We start from the raw sequence: 16,978 nt of genomic DNA on the forward strand, positions 1-16,978 counted from the left end.
TAAGGAGAACATCGCAGCTGATGCTTGTTCACGAATTGCTTCAATCACTATACCTCCAACTGTTACCATGGAAGAAATAGCAGAAAGCCAACAATGTGACGAAGAACTTCTACACATTAAGAATACGTCACTTGCACTTCGAACAATAATGTTGCCCAATGGTGAAGAACTCGTTTGCGACATGACTGAAGATATGATTCGCATAAATTTACCTCAACAACTACGACAAGCAATTTTCAACTCGCTACACAATCTAGCTCACCCTGGGATTCAAGCAACCATTAATTTAATAAAAAGGCACTTCATTTGGCCATCACTAAGAAAGGACGTAAAGGCCTGGACATCCGCATGTATTCCTTGCCAACGAAGTAAAGTCTGGAGACACACCAACAGTGCAGTGGGACATTATCCTCCAACGGCAGCAAGATTCAGTCACATTAACGTGGACGTAGTTGGACCACTACCTCCATCACAAGCATATCACTATTTAATAACAATTATTGATCGTTTCTCCTGATGACCAGAAGCAGTTACATTAGCTGACATCACAGCAGAAGCAGTTTCATTTGCCATAGTCTCAACATGGATATCTCGTTTTGGCGTGCCTCATATCATAACTACTGACCGCGGAAGGCAGTTTGAATGTCAACTTTTCAAATGTCTCACAAGGGCACTGGGCATCGTCCACATTAAAACGACAGCATACCATCCGGCAGCAAATGGAAAAATTGAACGCTGGCACCGTCAACTAAAATCTGCTTTGAAGGCACAGATGTGTGGTGATTGGGTTTCGAAGCTTCCTCTGGTCTTGTTAGGACTTCGTTCCTACATAATTCCGCAAGTCAATACGTCGCCAGTGGAAATGACTTACGGCTCAACAATTAGGTTACCAGCAGCATTTCTCAACGAACAGAAATTAGTAACAGACATCCCAACCTTCGTTTTCAAATTGATGAAACAGTTGAGGAACCTAAGACCAGTCCCAACAGAACATCACGACCACAAAAAGATCTTTGTTCACCCACGGCTGATGACGAGCAAGTTCGTTTTCGTTCGGCATGATGCGGCCAGAACACCTCTTCAATCACCATATGACGGGCCATACCCAGTCCTGCCTAGCAGTGACAAACACATCGAGGTGGATATGCCAACAGGGAAACACACTATTAGCATTGACAGATTGAAACCTTCCTTCCTCCTGGCAGACCTATCGTCGGACAACAAGGAAGACACATCTGGAGAAACCACTTTGGACATTCCATTCCAAAGACTGTCAACCTTCAGAAGACGACAGGCAGCAATCAACCCAATACACCTGCACCACGGATCGCCAGATCAGGTCAAAGGGTCACCTTCCCTCGAAAATACATGGACGCTGTCACTGCGGAGGGAGTGTGTGGTGGACTCGAGTATTAATATGTGTATATAAACTCCTTGAATTTTGTTTATGTTTTGATGTAGTTCTAATGTTATCTCTCTGACAATTATTCATGTTTTACGTTCGTCCCCACGATGCTTTAAGTGCTCATTAAACACACAATGCATCACTCCTTTCCAATTACTGTATTTGTTTTCTATAAACATCATCAATAACTACAACATAAATAATAATAATAATAATAATAATAATAATAATAATAATAATAATAATAATAATAATAACAATAAAACATTAAGTAAGAAAGAAAAAGGGGAAGATATGGTGATTACGCTGCGCACAGGTAAACACAAGGTCATTAAGGAGTCGACACAAACGTAATGAAATCGAATAAACCAGAAATGAACGACAAATGAAAACTAGCAAGAATACGGGGCAAGGATAACGATATCAACAAAACACATGATTATAAAATAGCGAAAACACACGCACTAACGAAATAAAACATGGTATCACGATAAGCGAGCAGAAAAATTTTTAATCAGAGAGGGAAAATCAAATTTGGAAAAGCAAAATAAATTCACATTTCCCGGTCAACAATTTGCATAATAGTTGAATGGCACCAACATGGCGGTAAACGGCGTACAGAAAAGAGAATACCAATAGAGAAATCTCACCACCAGGAGCACACCAGAAAATAAAACGAAGAATTAAAGTAATATTACATGACCCAAAGAAAATTTTTAAGACGTAGTACTTACATGAGTAGCGAGATATCCATAGCAACTTACCGGTATCAACTTATGCACTGGTAACACACAAAGGAAACGTTTAAACAAATTAAAGTATTACATACTAATGTTACATTAGCACATTGAATAAAACAAGATAAATTAAGCCCTAAACGGGATATTATACTCCATTTGGGTAGTCTTTCATTTTAGCAGAGTAAAGTGGAGACATGGCCTCCAGCGTCAGGTGTCGGTCAGTGTCCACGGTAGACAGCAGCTTTCTGAAGTAGCCCGCACTAGTGGTAGTGTGTGGCGGTAGTTGCGCGCTCTAGTGATTGGTAATTGAGCTCACAGACAGATGGCGTAGGAGTTCGCTCGTCCATCGCACACACAGTACATTCGGCTACACGATAGAATGTTTCTCAATAACTCGATGACGATATGCCAACACCGTAACATAAGAAATGAGTTAAAAAAACTTTGACAATGTCCAATGCATATCAGCATTTAAGTCCAGCCGTACAGACACGTAATTTAAAAGGAAATAACGTCAATAATAATAATAATAATTGGTACGGGCATTTCGTGGCTCACAGAGGGATGAGAAGCGTGTGGGTTGAATGGCTGGAGCATAACTTAACACAAATTTTGAAATTGCATTTCTCTGTGTTTTCTCATTTAAAAATTAAGAAATAGACAATTTGAACAACATTAATGACCTCGTCAGCACTAAAAATAACAGGAACTTAGAAGTCCGGTACAAAACTTGCTTTAATTAACAGCGTTGCTGCTGTTGACTGGTACAAATATTCAATAAGAGCAGGATTTGCTCCCAGGAGTCTGGGCACTATACCATAGTCTAGCCTCGCGGACGGCACACCTCACATTAAAGTGTTCATGCACAGTTGCCCCAATATAGGCTTATCCATTTCACAATAATCACTGTTCCCAAATGGAACTAATCCACGGAAAATTTTACAGTCTGAAAAGAATATGCAGGGGCATAATAACCCATAATAGTTGTAAAAAAAAACAGGTTGCACATGACCGGCCATAAACAAAAGGCAAGGAGGCGAAACTCTTGTACTCGTTCAAGAATTTGTTAAGAACCCTAAGTGGACTTACAGAGGCTAACACCGGGGCGCCCAAATGAGAAACATTACTGCTAAAAGGATTTACGAAATTCTGAGGTTTTGAAAACTCTAGTCACCCTATGCAAGGTTGAATGCGATATGGCAGAGGGTTGATTCTCTATCTTAAGAAATTCTGGTTTGTAACTGTCACTAATTAACACCTGGAAAAGTCTCAACACATTATATCACAAGGTCATGACCATAAATGATGGACACTTCAAACCACCTCTCTTCACTAGATTAAAATACATCATCATTTCCCTGTCACTATCCACAAGCAATTCCTCTTCAGAATGCAACATTTTAAAGCAGACATATATTTATATCACTTGCAAACTGGTGTAGCCAGCAATGCAGTTCAAAATCCACAGTGTTCAAGGAGAACTGTGATGTGAACTAATTCTTCTAATGCAGGCTCTAACACATCTGAATGATCAATAATTTCGTCATGGCTATTGATATAGACGTTATGAGCGAAGTCCTTAAAAATAAAATTCACCAAGTTTTGCAGACCGCATCAGACGTGCGCGCGCTACTTGTACGTATGTATGAGCACCACCCAGAATTAGACTCAAGAATTCATTCCAGAAAAACATTATAAGTGCAACCATTCAATCTCCTGTAGACACCAAATCTTCCCTCTGAACTGTCTGTCTGAAATTTTGTAGTAAGCACATAAGACCAGTGGTACTTATTGAAAATATATTTACACAGTTCTATTACTGTGGTTAGTATGTGGCAGCCATCTTGTCACGTGTCGATATATGATTAAGGTCTGATAATATTGTAGTTGGTTTTGGTTCATACGTTAAGAGAAATTGACAATCATTTCCAACATACGATAAGTCAAGGACGCTAGAGTTTGGTTGCTTCAGATGGCCGACAACGTGAAGAGGCTGGGTGGTGCGCATGCAGACGTAGATGTATCGCACGACTGAATTTCCTTAAAAGTGTTTCTTATTTCTAAAATAAGGAGCAAAATAATAAATGTAAGATATCCGTCCGACTCCTTGGCTGAAAGGTCAGCGTTAAGGTCTTCAGTTCGGAGAGTCCCGGGTTCCAATCCCGGCAAGGTCACGATTTTAATTGCTTCTGGCTCGGGGACTGGGTGTTTGTGATTATCCCAACACTTTCCTCTTCATATTTATGCAACACTAACAACACGCAATAGTGATTACATCCCATCACGTGGGCTTGGCGTCGGGATGGGCATCAGATCGTAAAACAGTCAAATCAACATGTGAGACTCATCTCGCACCCACTAATGAGGGAAAAGCGGTAGAATATAACAGATCCATGCTATGGCTACAATTGACTTACTATAACTTATCGCTAAGAAGCACCCGCAGCCTACGAATTTGTAAAGAGAATACACGTTTATGTAACATGCGTCACGCGCTGTTGGTGCGATCTCAAACCTGACCCTCTTCCCCTCTCCTTATCAGGACGACGACGAAGTTTTGAGACTGCACGTGTGAATTGGACTTAGCTATGAAGCTATGGTTATATTCCATCACGCCGTCGAGAAACACTGTTTCTCTTGCATTCCGAGACGGAAATGCGCTGTGTGTCGACACACTGCTGTGCCGCATCGAATGTTTCGTAACAGTCAGCAGTGACATTTAGCCCATATCTACTGTTACAACTGTATTTAAGTCTACACGAGGCGGAATAATTCAGGCTTATACTGTACGTTGTACAGATACAATCATAATATAAAACCAGCAACAGTTCTTCTTCTCCTACAATATCCTCATCGCATGTCGGCTGTCATCACGGCGATCTGACTTGTTCTCAGCAAGTCGGAAAAGTGTGGGGGAACATAGTCCATATCATTCTCGTAGATTACGTATGCAAGATTTTATCCATCTCTTCCTACTCCTCTTTCCTTAAGTGCCATATATAAGATAAACTGAAGTTGGTCACTTATTTACTTGAGCCAGTTCCATAATACAGTAAAAATTACAAGAAAGCTGATACATATTACAGTGGTGCTGCCTAGTGCCAGATACTAGCATTAGTATCAGGTGGATGTTCTTCTTTGCGTTGTCCGCAGACCTCCCAATTCGCAGTCTGTTTGAAGACTTCCATGTCGTCCAGGAATCTTCGTAGTCACAGAGCAGCTTCTATTCAATTTTCTCACGTTCCAAGCGATCTGGGAATTGACGGTTCCTGGCCCTAACATGATTTACTTTGGATCTGCAACTAGAGCAGGTGATGTCTACAGAGAGGGTGTTCAACCACTAAACGCATGCCCTTGATTTTTAGATGGCGGAGATTCAAGTCTCGGTGAATATCCTGAATGAATATTGTTAGCGTGTGGAGAAAATTGCGAGGGTATATACTTTGTGTTCTTTTTCAGATTCTTAGAATTAAGTCAATAATAGAAATAAAATAATCAAAATGCCGGATATTATGATGTAAACTTGCGTATAAAATTAACCAGTAAATCCATACATACATACAGAGGACGACGATGAGCAGAAAATTGGAGCTGGTAAGAGATAAATAATGTCTGTGTGTTCCAGTGACATCTACAAAGTAGTCTAGTGTATTTTGCTATGTGTAGGGCTGATTTGACCTTGTATTATTTTAGTGGAAGTTTATCACAGCATCAACTATTTATTTTTGTGCTGAGAAGACATGAGGCGAAATTTACGATGCTTGGGTGCGTTAGAACTGTCACTGTGTTATAACAGAATTTTCGTCATATTTTTCTTCGGGATGGGACGTTAAATTTAGTGCATTTCTCATCGAATTTGATCAGACGTAATGAGGAACATGTTTGCAGTAGAACAGTGAAATTTAGAGGAATTTTAACCCTGCAGTACCCACGTCAAGAAAGGAAACGTGAGTTACCACATGGGGTGTTGGCAGACCCCCATCCTTTTCTGCTATTTAAGAATTTTAAATGAAACATAGACTTGTGCAAATATACTCTATTATCATTGTCACTTACATTGTACTACAATATTTAAAACATTCAGTTACCACCTCACAGTACTAGTACCACACAATACAGTTCAGAAAAACGCACATTCATTCCCTATCACTTTCCATATCAAGGCTGCCTTTCAAACAATCATCAACTATAGTTTTCTGTAACATTTGCAACAATACGTCTTGGTGTTCAAGTCTTTCATTCTTGGGCAAACAAATCAACTTGCTTTAGAAATATTTTTTTGTTGAAGAGATGGATGTCACAGGTACACTTCACCCGTGTACCAATTTACAATTAATATCTGATTCAGAATGAGAAGACTCATCATAATCAACCATTTTTCCTCTTCAAATTAGTTTTCAAGCATAGGTCATATTCTTATTACATCTATGCCATCTATCGTACTCCAACAAGAAATCGGTTATCAGATAAAGAAATGAATTCCAAAAAAACATGCGGTACTAAGTGTGAGCTGATATAACAGTGTTTATAACTTCAGTATGTAACATGGTTTCTTACCTAAAAGTAATATGATGTGCTGAGTGAGAAGTTTTGCATCTCTTACTATGTGGGGATGCACCGGACAGCCTGCTGGAATTTATTTCCAGTGTGCTATGAACACGTAAAGACTAGATAATAACAAGTCAAGGAATGTGGAGTAACGATATTTCAGGAAGCTTTAGTCACAGCGTTATTGCCAAAGTTTGAACGATAATACACAATCATTTGTAAGCGTGGGGGTGAGTGAGACCCACGCGTGGTCACTGCAGGGTTAAGTATGTTAATTTGCGGTATTTAATATCCACAGACGTAGAATCAGTTGCGTACGTAAATTGGAAAGTTTTAGTCAAGTTGGAATTTGTAAATGTCAATAATTACAATAATTAGTATTCATTAATTTATTTGGCATATAGATACATCACTACAACCATTAATATTTACAATAATTATCTCATACTAATAATCATAATAATAACAATGAAAATTGATTCCATCAAGCTAGCAAATTGAAGACAGGGGAGAGTTCAATTTAAATTTATCTCAGCAGTATAACCAAGGTATTTAGCATTAGAGGTTGCCTCGAGGCATTTTATTGCAAGCCAGTTAATGATAAAATTCATATAAAATGTTTGGCCTTCGCATATGGTTTAGTTATTCTATGCAACAATAGGCAAGAATGAATCCAGTCCCTTGAAACACTTCATACAATTGCATCTAAAATGAATACAAATCTCATATCAGATAACCCGATACATAGAATGATCTACTCGATACTTACACAAACAAAATCTGGTAACACAGTTTGGCAAAATTCCACACATATATATCAAATACTTGGGGAATTCATCCAACTCTCTGCATTAAATCATAAAGAGAAGAGAGAGAGATTTCTATATTAAAAGTTGGCCATAGAATCACGTGGAAAAGGTACAACAACAAAATCTCAGAACGTTAAATTAAAACATTATAACACCGTAAATAAGCCTGAAGCATAACACACGTCAGAAACCTTGATCATTGTAGAAAGATCACTACATAAAATTATCAAAAAACAAGAGAAGTCCTCCAGGAAATCTTTGGCCCAGTATGCATACAAGAAGTGTAGATGAACAGGAAGTCTCCAGAATTATACCAATATACTGAGAAACTATGAGATACAATTGGAAAAAGCCGATTGAAATCTGATGGCCATATTCAAAGAATGGATGATGAAAGACTCACTAACAAGATATTTAATTGTGCCTCCTCACTAAAAGTTAAGAATAATTTGATAAGAGAAATTGAAAAAGAATTTTGAGAAATCAGAACACCAGATGAAATTATATGGGACACACCTAATTTTAGAACATTGGTGAACACACACCATTTTGCTAAAAACTCAAGATGAGAACACCACTGCATGGATGGAAGAAGGGATGAAAAACACAGCGAAGGAAGAAGGGAATCTGGGAAAATAGGAAAGCACACTCATCTACAAAATAAGTAGAGTCACGCTCCTTAGTTGGGCAGAACATTTGGAAATAAGAATAATGGAATGAGTAATAGTTATTATCCGACTGGTATGCTTTGTTTCATGGAAGGTCAGGCTGCAATACATTTGTCAGGAGGTGATAGCACGGGACAATTTTTAAAAAAAAATATGGTAAGGTCTATGGTTTGACCATTGAATAGTATCCTATATCCAGAGGGATCCTTTGTTCATCTAGTAACTCCACTAACACCAGTGAAATGTGTATCATATTCCATTAGACTTGAGCTCATTAGTGATGGCAATAATATTGACCGATAAATTTTCTGATAATACGTACAAGGGTTTGGGCGAAGATTTGTGCTTTAGTAAAAGGCCATCCGTGGTGAGATTTGTTTGCTCACTTGTAAGCCAGTTGAGAGCAGTAAGGATAAACCTGTTTGACGAGATAACAGGTGTTCATGTTTATATGAAGCGGAACCTGTTCGGAAACTGAAGTGCGTGTTACAACATAATTGATGTTAAAATAACTGGGGAGTTATTTGAATTTCAATTCTATTGCATGGGCAAATAACAGAGTTGATTCTCAGTAACAGTTTGGAATATTCGACTTTGTTTTCCAGTACGGGTGTTTCAATAACACAGTCATAGTTCGTATTCCCAGTGAGCATTTAAATAATTATTTTGGTGTCAGAAGGATGTCCTCACATATTTAGGATTTCCATTTTTTGATATATTCCTAGTGCAGCTAGGCATTACGGATTGCCGATGGCTTGTCCTCCACTGGAAAGTAGGATGGTGGTTGCAGTGCATGGAAGGGATTCTTGGGATTGCTCGGTCATGCTAGGACCGTACAATGTTGTAGAAAGCAAACTGCTCCTAGATGAGAGGCAAGTATTCTAGTTTGACAAAGAGTCGGTACCACATGGTATTCCATAAGATGTAGAAGCACTGTGCCATTAGACCATGTGCTGTCAATTATTTATGCCCAAGTTGTTCATAAAGGAGTTGTAATATTTTGAGTGTTTATATTTTAGTAGGACTATATAAGATGTAGTTAAACTCTGTGACCAATAACATTTAAGCAATACCCATGAGTCGAGTTTATTTTGGGGTTTGATTTAACGTTATATCAGAATTATAACAGGATTTCTTTTCACAGGTTTTCATGGATTTATTCCAATTACCGACTTCAACCTGTTGTTCTGGTTTGTGAAATAGCATTTAATATAAATAATACAATTTTATGTTGTGCGATATTTTGCTATTAATTCACTGGCACATGAAGTCCTCTTGTTTGGAGGGTCACTTTGGTCATCATGCGCATTCAATTAACTTCAGTGAAGGGTCACTTTGGTCATCAGTGACGTCCAATTAACTTAAGTTCAATAAGAGGTCACTTTGGCCATCAGGCACGTTTCCTTAACCTAAAACATTAATTTTGTTGGATGACCATTATAGCTCAGTGATGTGAACTGGAGTTTACTCAAATACAATTGAGGGTCCAGGTAACTCGTCCTATGCTGATGGTCAGTTAGTGAACAGCCTAAATTAAAAAAAGGCCTGGAGATCATTGCCTGATATTTAGACGTTCGAGAAATCGGAAACATAACGCACAGTTGTTTATGGAGCCGAGCAGATTGAATCTCATGTTGTTTTTTACTTAACCAAAAAGTGGTTTTCGGTAAATAGCCCTTCAAGCTTTCTTTTGTGGTGTATATTAATTTCAAACGTCCAGCCGCAGCATTATATTAAGGCCATTGACCGCAGCCAGCAGTTTATGGCCATATTTGTAATCACACCCGCCATTACATTTCATTGTTTTCGACTGAATAAACATAGTCAGATTATGTATGCTTTTAATTTAAGTAGGACTTGATAACCGATAGTCATATCTGGAAGTGACAAAGAGCCAGTAACACCCCCTGAAACACAACAGTTAACAATTAATGTTGAAGACCTGGAACAGGCAAATATCACTCTGACATGAGGAAAAGGGTTCAACACTCAGTATGTATCGTGCAACACTTGCTCGTTGAGATATAAGAGATTTTGGTGACTTTTTGTGGTTTCATTAGAGAAAAGCGAGTGGCCAATTTTCTGCCACCAGGTAAAAATGAACAAACTTAAGCGCGATTATACAGCAGCTTTCGACATACGAGTCCTTACTTACAGGTGCCTCTTCGAGAACTACATGATCTTCATGAATAGCTATGGGCACTGATGTTGAACTTTCAATTTGCACTCAGAACCGGTTGACAAACACATTATCATCGTACAAGTGCCGAGGGAGCAGGTATAGTTTTGAGCTACTGCTCTACTCATAATTAAAGTAACACATGGCGTGTAGGAAGGGGAGCACAGGTGTGCTCAGCCTCCAGCAACAATTTCTTCAATTGCATACCATATTTTTTTCTATTTGCTTTACGTCGCACCATCTTATGGCGACGATGGGATAGGAATGGCCTAGGACTTGGAAGGAAGTGGCCGTGGCATTAATTAAGGTAGAGCCCCAGCATATGCCTGGTGTGAAAATGGGAAACCACGGAAAAAAATCTTCAGGGTTGCTGACAGTGGGGCTAGAACCAACTATCACCCGATTACTGGTTACTGGCCGCACTTCAGCGACTGCAGCTATCGAGCTCGGTACATACCCTATTATAACTTGATTCGGCACTTACATATTCTCTTGAATTGTTTATTCAAACGTTTTAATTTTTTTCCTGCGCTTCTAGGCTTTTACAACTTGTCTTAGTCGTAAGATTTTTCTGCGTTCATCCGGATTACTTTTTATCCTCGCAACTGGACGGCTCCTCAATGGGTGTTACTGAGCACACTTCTACCGAAGTCCGAAAACAGAAAAAGGGTCGTCCAAGGCTGAGAACAAGCGGTTGTCATATATCTGTGATTGATGAGGAGATAACTCACGAAATGTCCTTTGATCCTTTCACACACAGACCTGACATTATGTTACCCGAAAAACGTATCTCAGATAAAATGGAACAAAGGGATGGACCGCAATCCTGTATACATCATGGGGTGTGCGGAGAAGGTGCCAGTCTGCCTGAAGAACTTAGTATTTCTCTGCTGTGTGTTATGGCATGTGCCTGGATACATCTTCAGAATTGGAGAAGGTCTTGTGGAACTCCGAACTCTCGTACAGTAGTTAGTGGGACGTAATGAAATATAACATTAAAATAAAATCACGTGCGGCTCCATCCCGGCGTAACGTAACACTCGTTCGCCGTCTCGCCCGTGTGCACCGACAGCGTGGTGCTACGTGCGGACGATTTGCCACAAAACACGAAGGAATGCGGCATTCCTCTAGTGTGGTGCACATGTGCCTGATTAAGTTACATGACTCTCTTAACATTTTATAGCATTACTGAGCACTCCTGTACCTATCTGAGCTGTTAGATTGATTTTCTGGCTGAAGACTTGCCACACACAGTCTGTAAGCGTTTCATAAGTGCGATTCTACCGGCGAAGTGTTTTCTAGAGATACAGTAAGTTGTAGCTATTCGCCCGTGTGAGTCCGCATGTGTCTTCCTACGTTGCATTTATGGATGAAGTGAGCTCACGGACTGTGTGTGTCTTCATGTGACGTGCTACGTCGGGTTTCCTGCTGAATAACTTGCCACAGATTTCGCAACAGTACGACTTCTCGCCTGTATGAATACGCATATGTTGCGAGATGGCCCTTTTCTCAGTGAAGAACTTCCTACAGATACGACACCAGTAATCTTTCTTCCTTTTGTGAGACAGCATGTGACGTTCAAGGTGGAATTTCCTGCTGAATGACTTGCCACACACAAGACAAGCAAATGACTTCTCGCCTGTGTGTGTCGACATGTGTCTTGTTAGGATACCTTTCTGAATGAAGGATTTGCCACAAACATTACACCAGTACGGATTCCCGCCTCTGTGAGTGCCCATTTCAACTGCTAGGGTAGATTTGATGTTGAATGATTTGCCACAGATATTGCCACAATTTGACTTACTTCCTTTATGAGACCGGATGTGCTCTGTCAGCATGTTCCGCTTTGGAAAGCATTTATGGCAAAATTCGCAAACTAGAGGCGGGTGGATCGTTAGGTGTTCCGACAAGGACCTTCCGCCACCGAACAGCTTACCACAGTGATCGCTCTTGAAGTGATGATTATACTTGTGCCCCTTCAGATGTCGCAAGAGGCCCAACTTACCGGCCAGGATTTTACCGCACACACTGCACCTACAACAAGGATCTCCGCCATCCGTAGGTTGATGATCTGCGTAGCTCACCTTGGAGGATCTCGATCTACAGAGACAAATTAAAACCACGTGACCAATAGTTCCAACAGCCAACTCCACTACAACTCTCACACAAAAGGATTCCTCCTGAACATTCCACAGACTGATACCCCATGCAGAGAGCTCGTTACTCATGATCATCATATTCCTGAGGGTAAATATTATCTAAACTCAAACTCAGAGTGTAGACTTAAATTTCAAAAGTTTTTCCTAGTTACGAGGATGTGTTGCGTCTTTTCTCCAGAATTAAAATATCATGCGCAAGAAACTTCTGAGGATTTAGGAATGTACGAGTTAACAGAAAAACTCGTTTAAAGAATGTATGAGAAGTTGTCAGACCAAAAGGTGTAATACAAGCTCTTTAATCCGTCACACATTTATCTATTGAAATCCGAATATGTCTGTTGTCCTACGCAAAGGATGGCGCATGCTTTGGAGTTTTGATATTGTTCAAACATTCTGCACTTTGTGGCAGGCAAGTAATAATTTATGTAAAAGCCCTTGTTGTTGAGACTGTCTGGGAGAATCTCAATGTTGCAGATATTAATATATTTGAGAACAATATTTGCCGACAGTCAGCAAGATTTGCTAAACCATGGCTAGCATTTTATGAATGTTATTTACAGTCATGCAAATATATATATAGTACATTGTACATTGTTATCATATCAGTGTAACATGCTATTACATCACAGTGTGGTTATTTCTAATTATGTAGATTTGATGTGCATTCAAAAACAGCCAACCTACATATAGGACGGTGGGTTTATCCAAGGAAATTCATACATACTACCATGTATTACATCAGCCTATGACTTAAATGCTGTCTTTAAAAGAGGCCGTATGCAACATGGAAACAACTAATCCTGATGAAATCCCTGAAAAGGTGAAATATAAGAAGCAGATAATAGCTCTCTCCATAACACCGATACTTTCTGTTCTCCTCCAGACACTGCTGTCATAGACATTGTGAAAGTGACATAGAATATGGCTTTGGTAGTAGTGTTTTATTACAATGTCCTGATATCCTGAATTCGAACCCAATGCAAGCTATCATGTCCTTCAATAATCTTACAAGTGTCCCTTAAACACTACGGCTAGAAGGAGCATGAAAATCAAGGCTTGAGCCAAAACTCAATATATTGGGACAATGAATTGCTGCTATGTAACTGAAGGAATGAGATTCCTTTTATTTCAAAATATCAATTACAACGTGATTATTTTAGTGCATTGATAACATAGTTGGATAGCATGCAAGTCCATGCCTGTCTCCCCATCGCCAAATGGTTCTAGATATTCTAGGAAAGAAGAGAGAGTAATAGAAATTTCTTGGTTAAAGGTGAGATCTGCTTACAACAGGCAGATGGGAACTGTCAATCACGCAGACCAAAATATATTGTAAAATGAACTGGAACTTGCCAATTCATGCTGTATGCACTGAATTCACATGGCCCAGTCGAATGCATGATTTACTCACAAGCAAAGTAATGGGAGGCTTGACCAGGTGTTGTTACTGCATTCTGAGGAGAAAATAATTGGGCAACAAAAAAGGGGGACATTGGTTCCAGATACGACAGGCCAGACATCTTAATTTTCACACAAGATATTGATGTTGACAACACTAGACAACAGGGGGCAGAAAATACGACACTGGATTATATGTCATACGTTTTGTGGCATATCACGCCAAGCAAAAGGTGCAAAATTATGTGGCCATTCTTCTTTATGTGATTACGTGATTTTTGTGATGAGAGATTTATCAGGATCACAATTAGTTTTTCAGTAAAATGGTATTTCATTTTGCATTGATAAATATTCTCCACGAAGCAACTATATTGCTGTAACATGTGGCGCATCCCAGGTAACGAATACAGGTTCCCCAGTGGCATGCCGGCAGACTTGAGCAAAATAAAATAGCTCTCGCGGACCAAACACCCACAAAGTCTTTAATGGCAATTTTGGTGGAGAGGGAGACCTTCGGTACGAAGCAGCTGCCAGGAGGGGTACTCTACCTCTCTGGAAGTCAATGCACAAAGGAACGTAGTGTTTTATCTCTAGAGAAGCGGCTGAAAAAGGGATCTGTTCCCCATGTCCGGAGGGGCGTAACGACCTGGTGTCATGAGCTCCAAAATGCTTCAAGACAAGCCGGCCGTAAAATAATTCCGTCACATGATTACAGAAATATGTCTCATGGAATCCAAACCAAGGTTAGGGCTCCTCGGGAAGGGAAGCGCGCTGGCAGGGCCGAGTCAACATTAAAAGATGCAAGGGTTACCGTCGCATGGGCTGTGAGGGCTAAGCAAGCGAGTACCCCCATTCTGTATCGCATCAGTGAACTATGTCTGGATGAAGTAGCAAATTACCCACAGCACTTCAGAGAAGGCATATAGGCATCTGTGATGTGCAGGAAAAGAGATGGTGTGGAGACAAGTCATGCAAAATTGGGTGCGGTTACTAACAATGTACAACGGAAGCCGAAGAAAACTAATGGTGTTGGCACGGTTATATCAGCAAAATTTGACGTTTCAGTCTCCGAGGTGCAAAAGTACAACAATCGCTTGATGTAACTCGTCCACATTGGGGAGAGAAGTAAATGCTACTTTTTCAGTGGAATGTTCCACAAACTGGTCTGGGCACTGCCTGACAAAAAGACCGTTGACTATATCGTTGCCAGTGATCTGAATGGACGTGTTGGACGGAGGAAAGAAGAACACACAGTCCATGGCGTTCATGGATATGGACGGAAGAACGGCGATGGCCAACAAATTCCCGATTATGCAGAAACTGATCATTGCGAACACACGGTTCATAAAGCGTGATATTCACCTAGTCACGTACTACAGTGGCTCCCATCCTGATTACATCCTTTTGAGACAAAGGAATTTCACAGAGATGTCCTAAAGAGAACAGTTGTTCATTACGAGACCGTTGTGACGCAACATGACCAGTCATCTGTAAGCTGCGGATAAAGCCACCAAGAGCTCAATACTTCACAGGAAATGGACCAAATGGGATCAATCGGGAGCCTGAAGTAGGCCAACATTGTTGCCAAAGTTACAATGACACAAATCTCCACATTTGAAGTGAGCCGGACTAGACTGGAAGAAGCCGCAAGCTCTGTTCTTGGAACAACTACGCCAGGGCGATGACAACGAAGGATTAACTATGACATGTGGCTTCGGGATGACGATGTTAAGTATGCAATATGGTTGAAGAAACAGGTGTACCACGAGTTTCTTGCTCGTTGGAATGCCTACCAAGCAGCCACTAGTAAAGTGAAGGAGGTCATTGCTGTAACAAAAGGAAACCGGAAAGCAGGTCTATATGTAAAACTTGCCACGGACGAAAATGAGCGGAATATTTAACGGCTAGGTGAATTGATGCATCGCAAACCGGAAGAAGTCCATCGTTTTTACGGCATCAATGAGGAAAGAGACAATTTGCTACTTGACTGGCAGGAAGCGCGAGGACGCTGGCAGAATTATTTTGACAAAAATTCAATCTTGGAATTTCCGTTCCACAAACTGGCCTGGGCACCTCTGCTGTAGACGGCCCAATGTAGGAAATTGACGACACCGAAGTCCAGGCTATGCTGAAGGAAATGAAACCAGGAAAAGTCATCTGTCCAGATTATTTTGCGGCATAGATTTGTTTCTCTCAATGGGGATGTAGCACCGTTGCTAAAGCAAGCTTTCCAGTCAGAACATCAAAGAAGGTCCAAAGGCAGCAGAGTGGCAATGCAGTATCCATTCCAAAATAAGGAAAGCCCAACTGATTTTTCTAATTACCACCCGATCATACTTCTGAGACACACAATGAGATATTTCGAAAAAATCATCGACAAAAGGATTACCGATTTATCCAAACCTACCAGCCAAGCCGGATTTGTAAAAAAAAAAGTGGCGCAACAGTAGCAACCCACGCTGCGGGCTGTTACTTGAGAGACATTGTGTAAAGAATAAGAGGCTTCATCATGACTTTCTGGACCTTGAGAAGGCCTTCCATCGGGTACCTAATAACATAATTAGTTAGCTCTACAAGAACGTCACATTCCAGAGTACCTTGTTGAGAGGGTATAATTGCTCTACGAAGAACCAAAGAGTTCCAGCAGGCGCAGGAGCATCTGATAAATTCCGCATAACTTTAAGAGTCCATCAAGGCCCTGCCCTATCACCACTGCTGTTCATTCTTGTGATGGGCACCATAAGATCAGACCTGCACAGACCAATACCATGGACATTTCCCTATGCAAATGATGTCACCTTGGCTGCAGAGGATAAGCTTCATCTCCAGCTTCAAACACAAGACTGGAACAATCGACTAGCGAAATAGGTCACGCGCCTCAACAAAAAGAAGACAGAAACAGGACATTACATGGTCGAGAAGTTGGAGCCATGCATGTTGACGGTGAAATAGCACGAGTAGAGAAATTTAAGTATCATGGCTCCACAATCTCTGATGATGGCTAAGTTGCTGATGAATTCAACTTAAGGATATACTAAGCCTGGCTGAAGTGGAGAACGGACAACGGGGCCC

The 16,978-nt window shown here is 40.5% G+C and overlaps 1 protein-coding gene across 1 annotated transcript in view; it reads right to left on the reverse strand.

The window, feature by feature from the left end:
* Nucleotides 1-16,978, reverse strand: part of LOC136886136 (uncharacterized) — a 37,610-nt gene that overhangs the window by 8,002 nt on the left and 12,630 nt on the right. Inside the window, exon 5 of the mRNA XM_068230814.1 lies at nucleotides 12,286-12,449. Within this exon, the coding sequence (XP_068086915.1) occupies nucleotides 12,286-12,449 (164 nt within the window). The remainder of the gene's footprint in view (nucleotides 1-12,285; nucleotides 12,450-16,978) is intronic.

The sequence above is a fragment of the Anabrus simplex genome, chromosome X (assembly GCF_040414725.1).
Source record: "Anabrus simplex isolate iqAnaSimp1 chromosome X, ASM4041472v1, whole genome shotgun sequence".
In the NCBI taxonomy this organism is placed as follows: domain Eukaryota; kingdom Metazoa; phylum Arthropoda; class Insecta; order Orthoptera; family Tettigoniidae; genus Anabrus; species Anabrus simplex.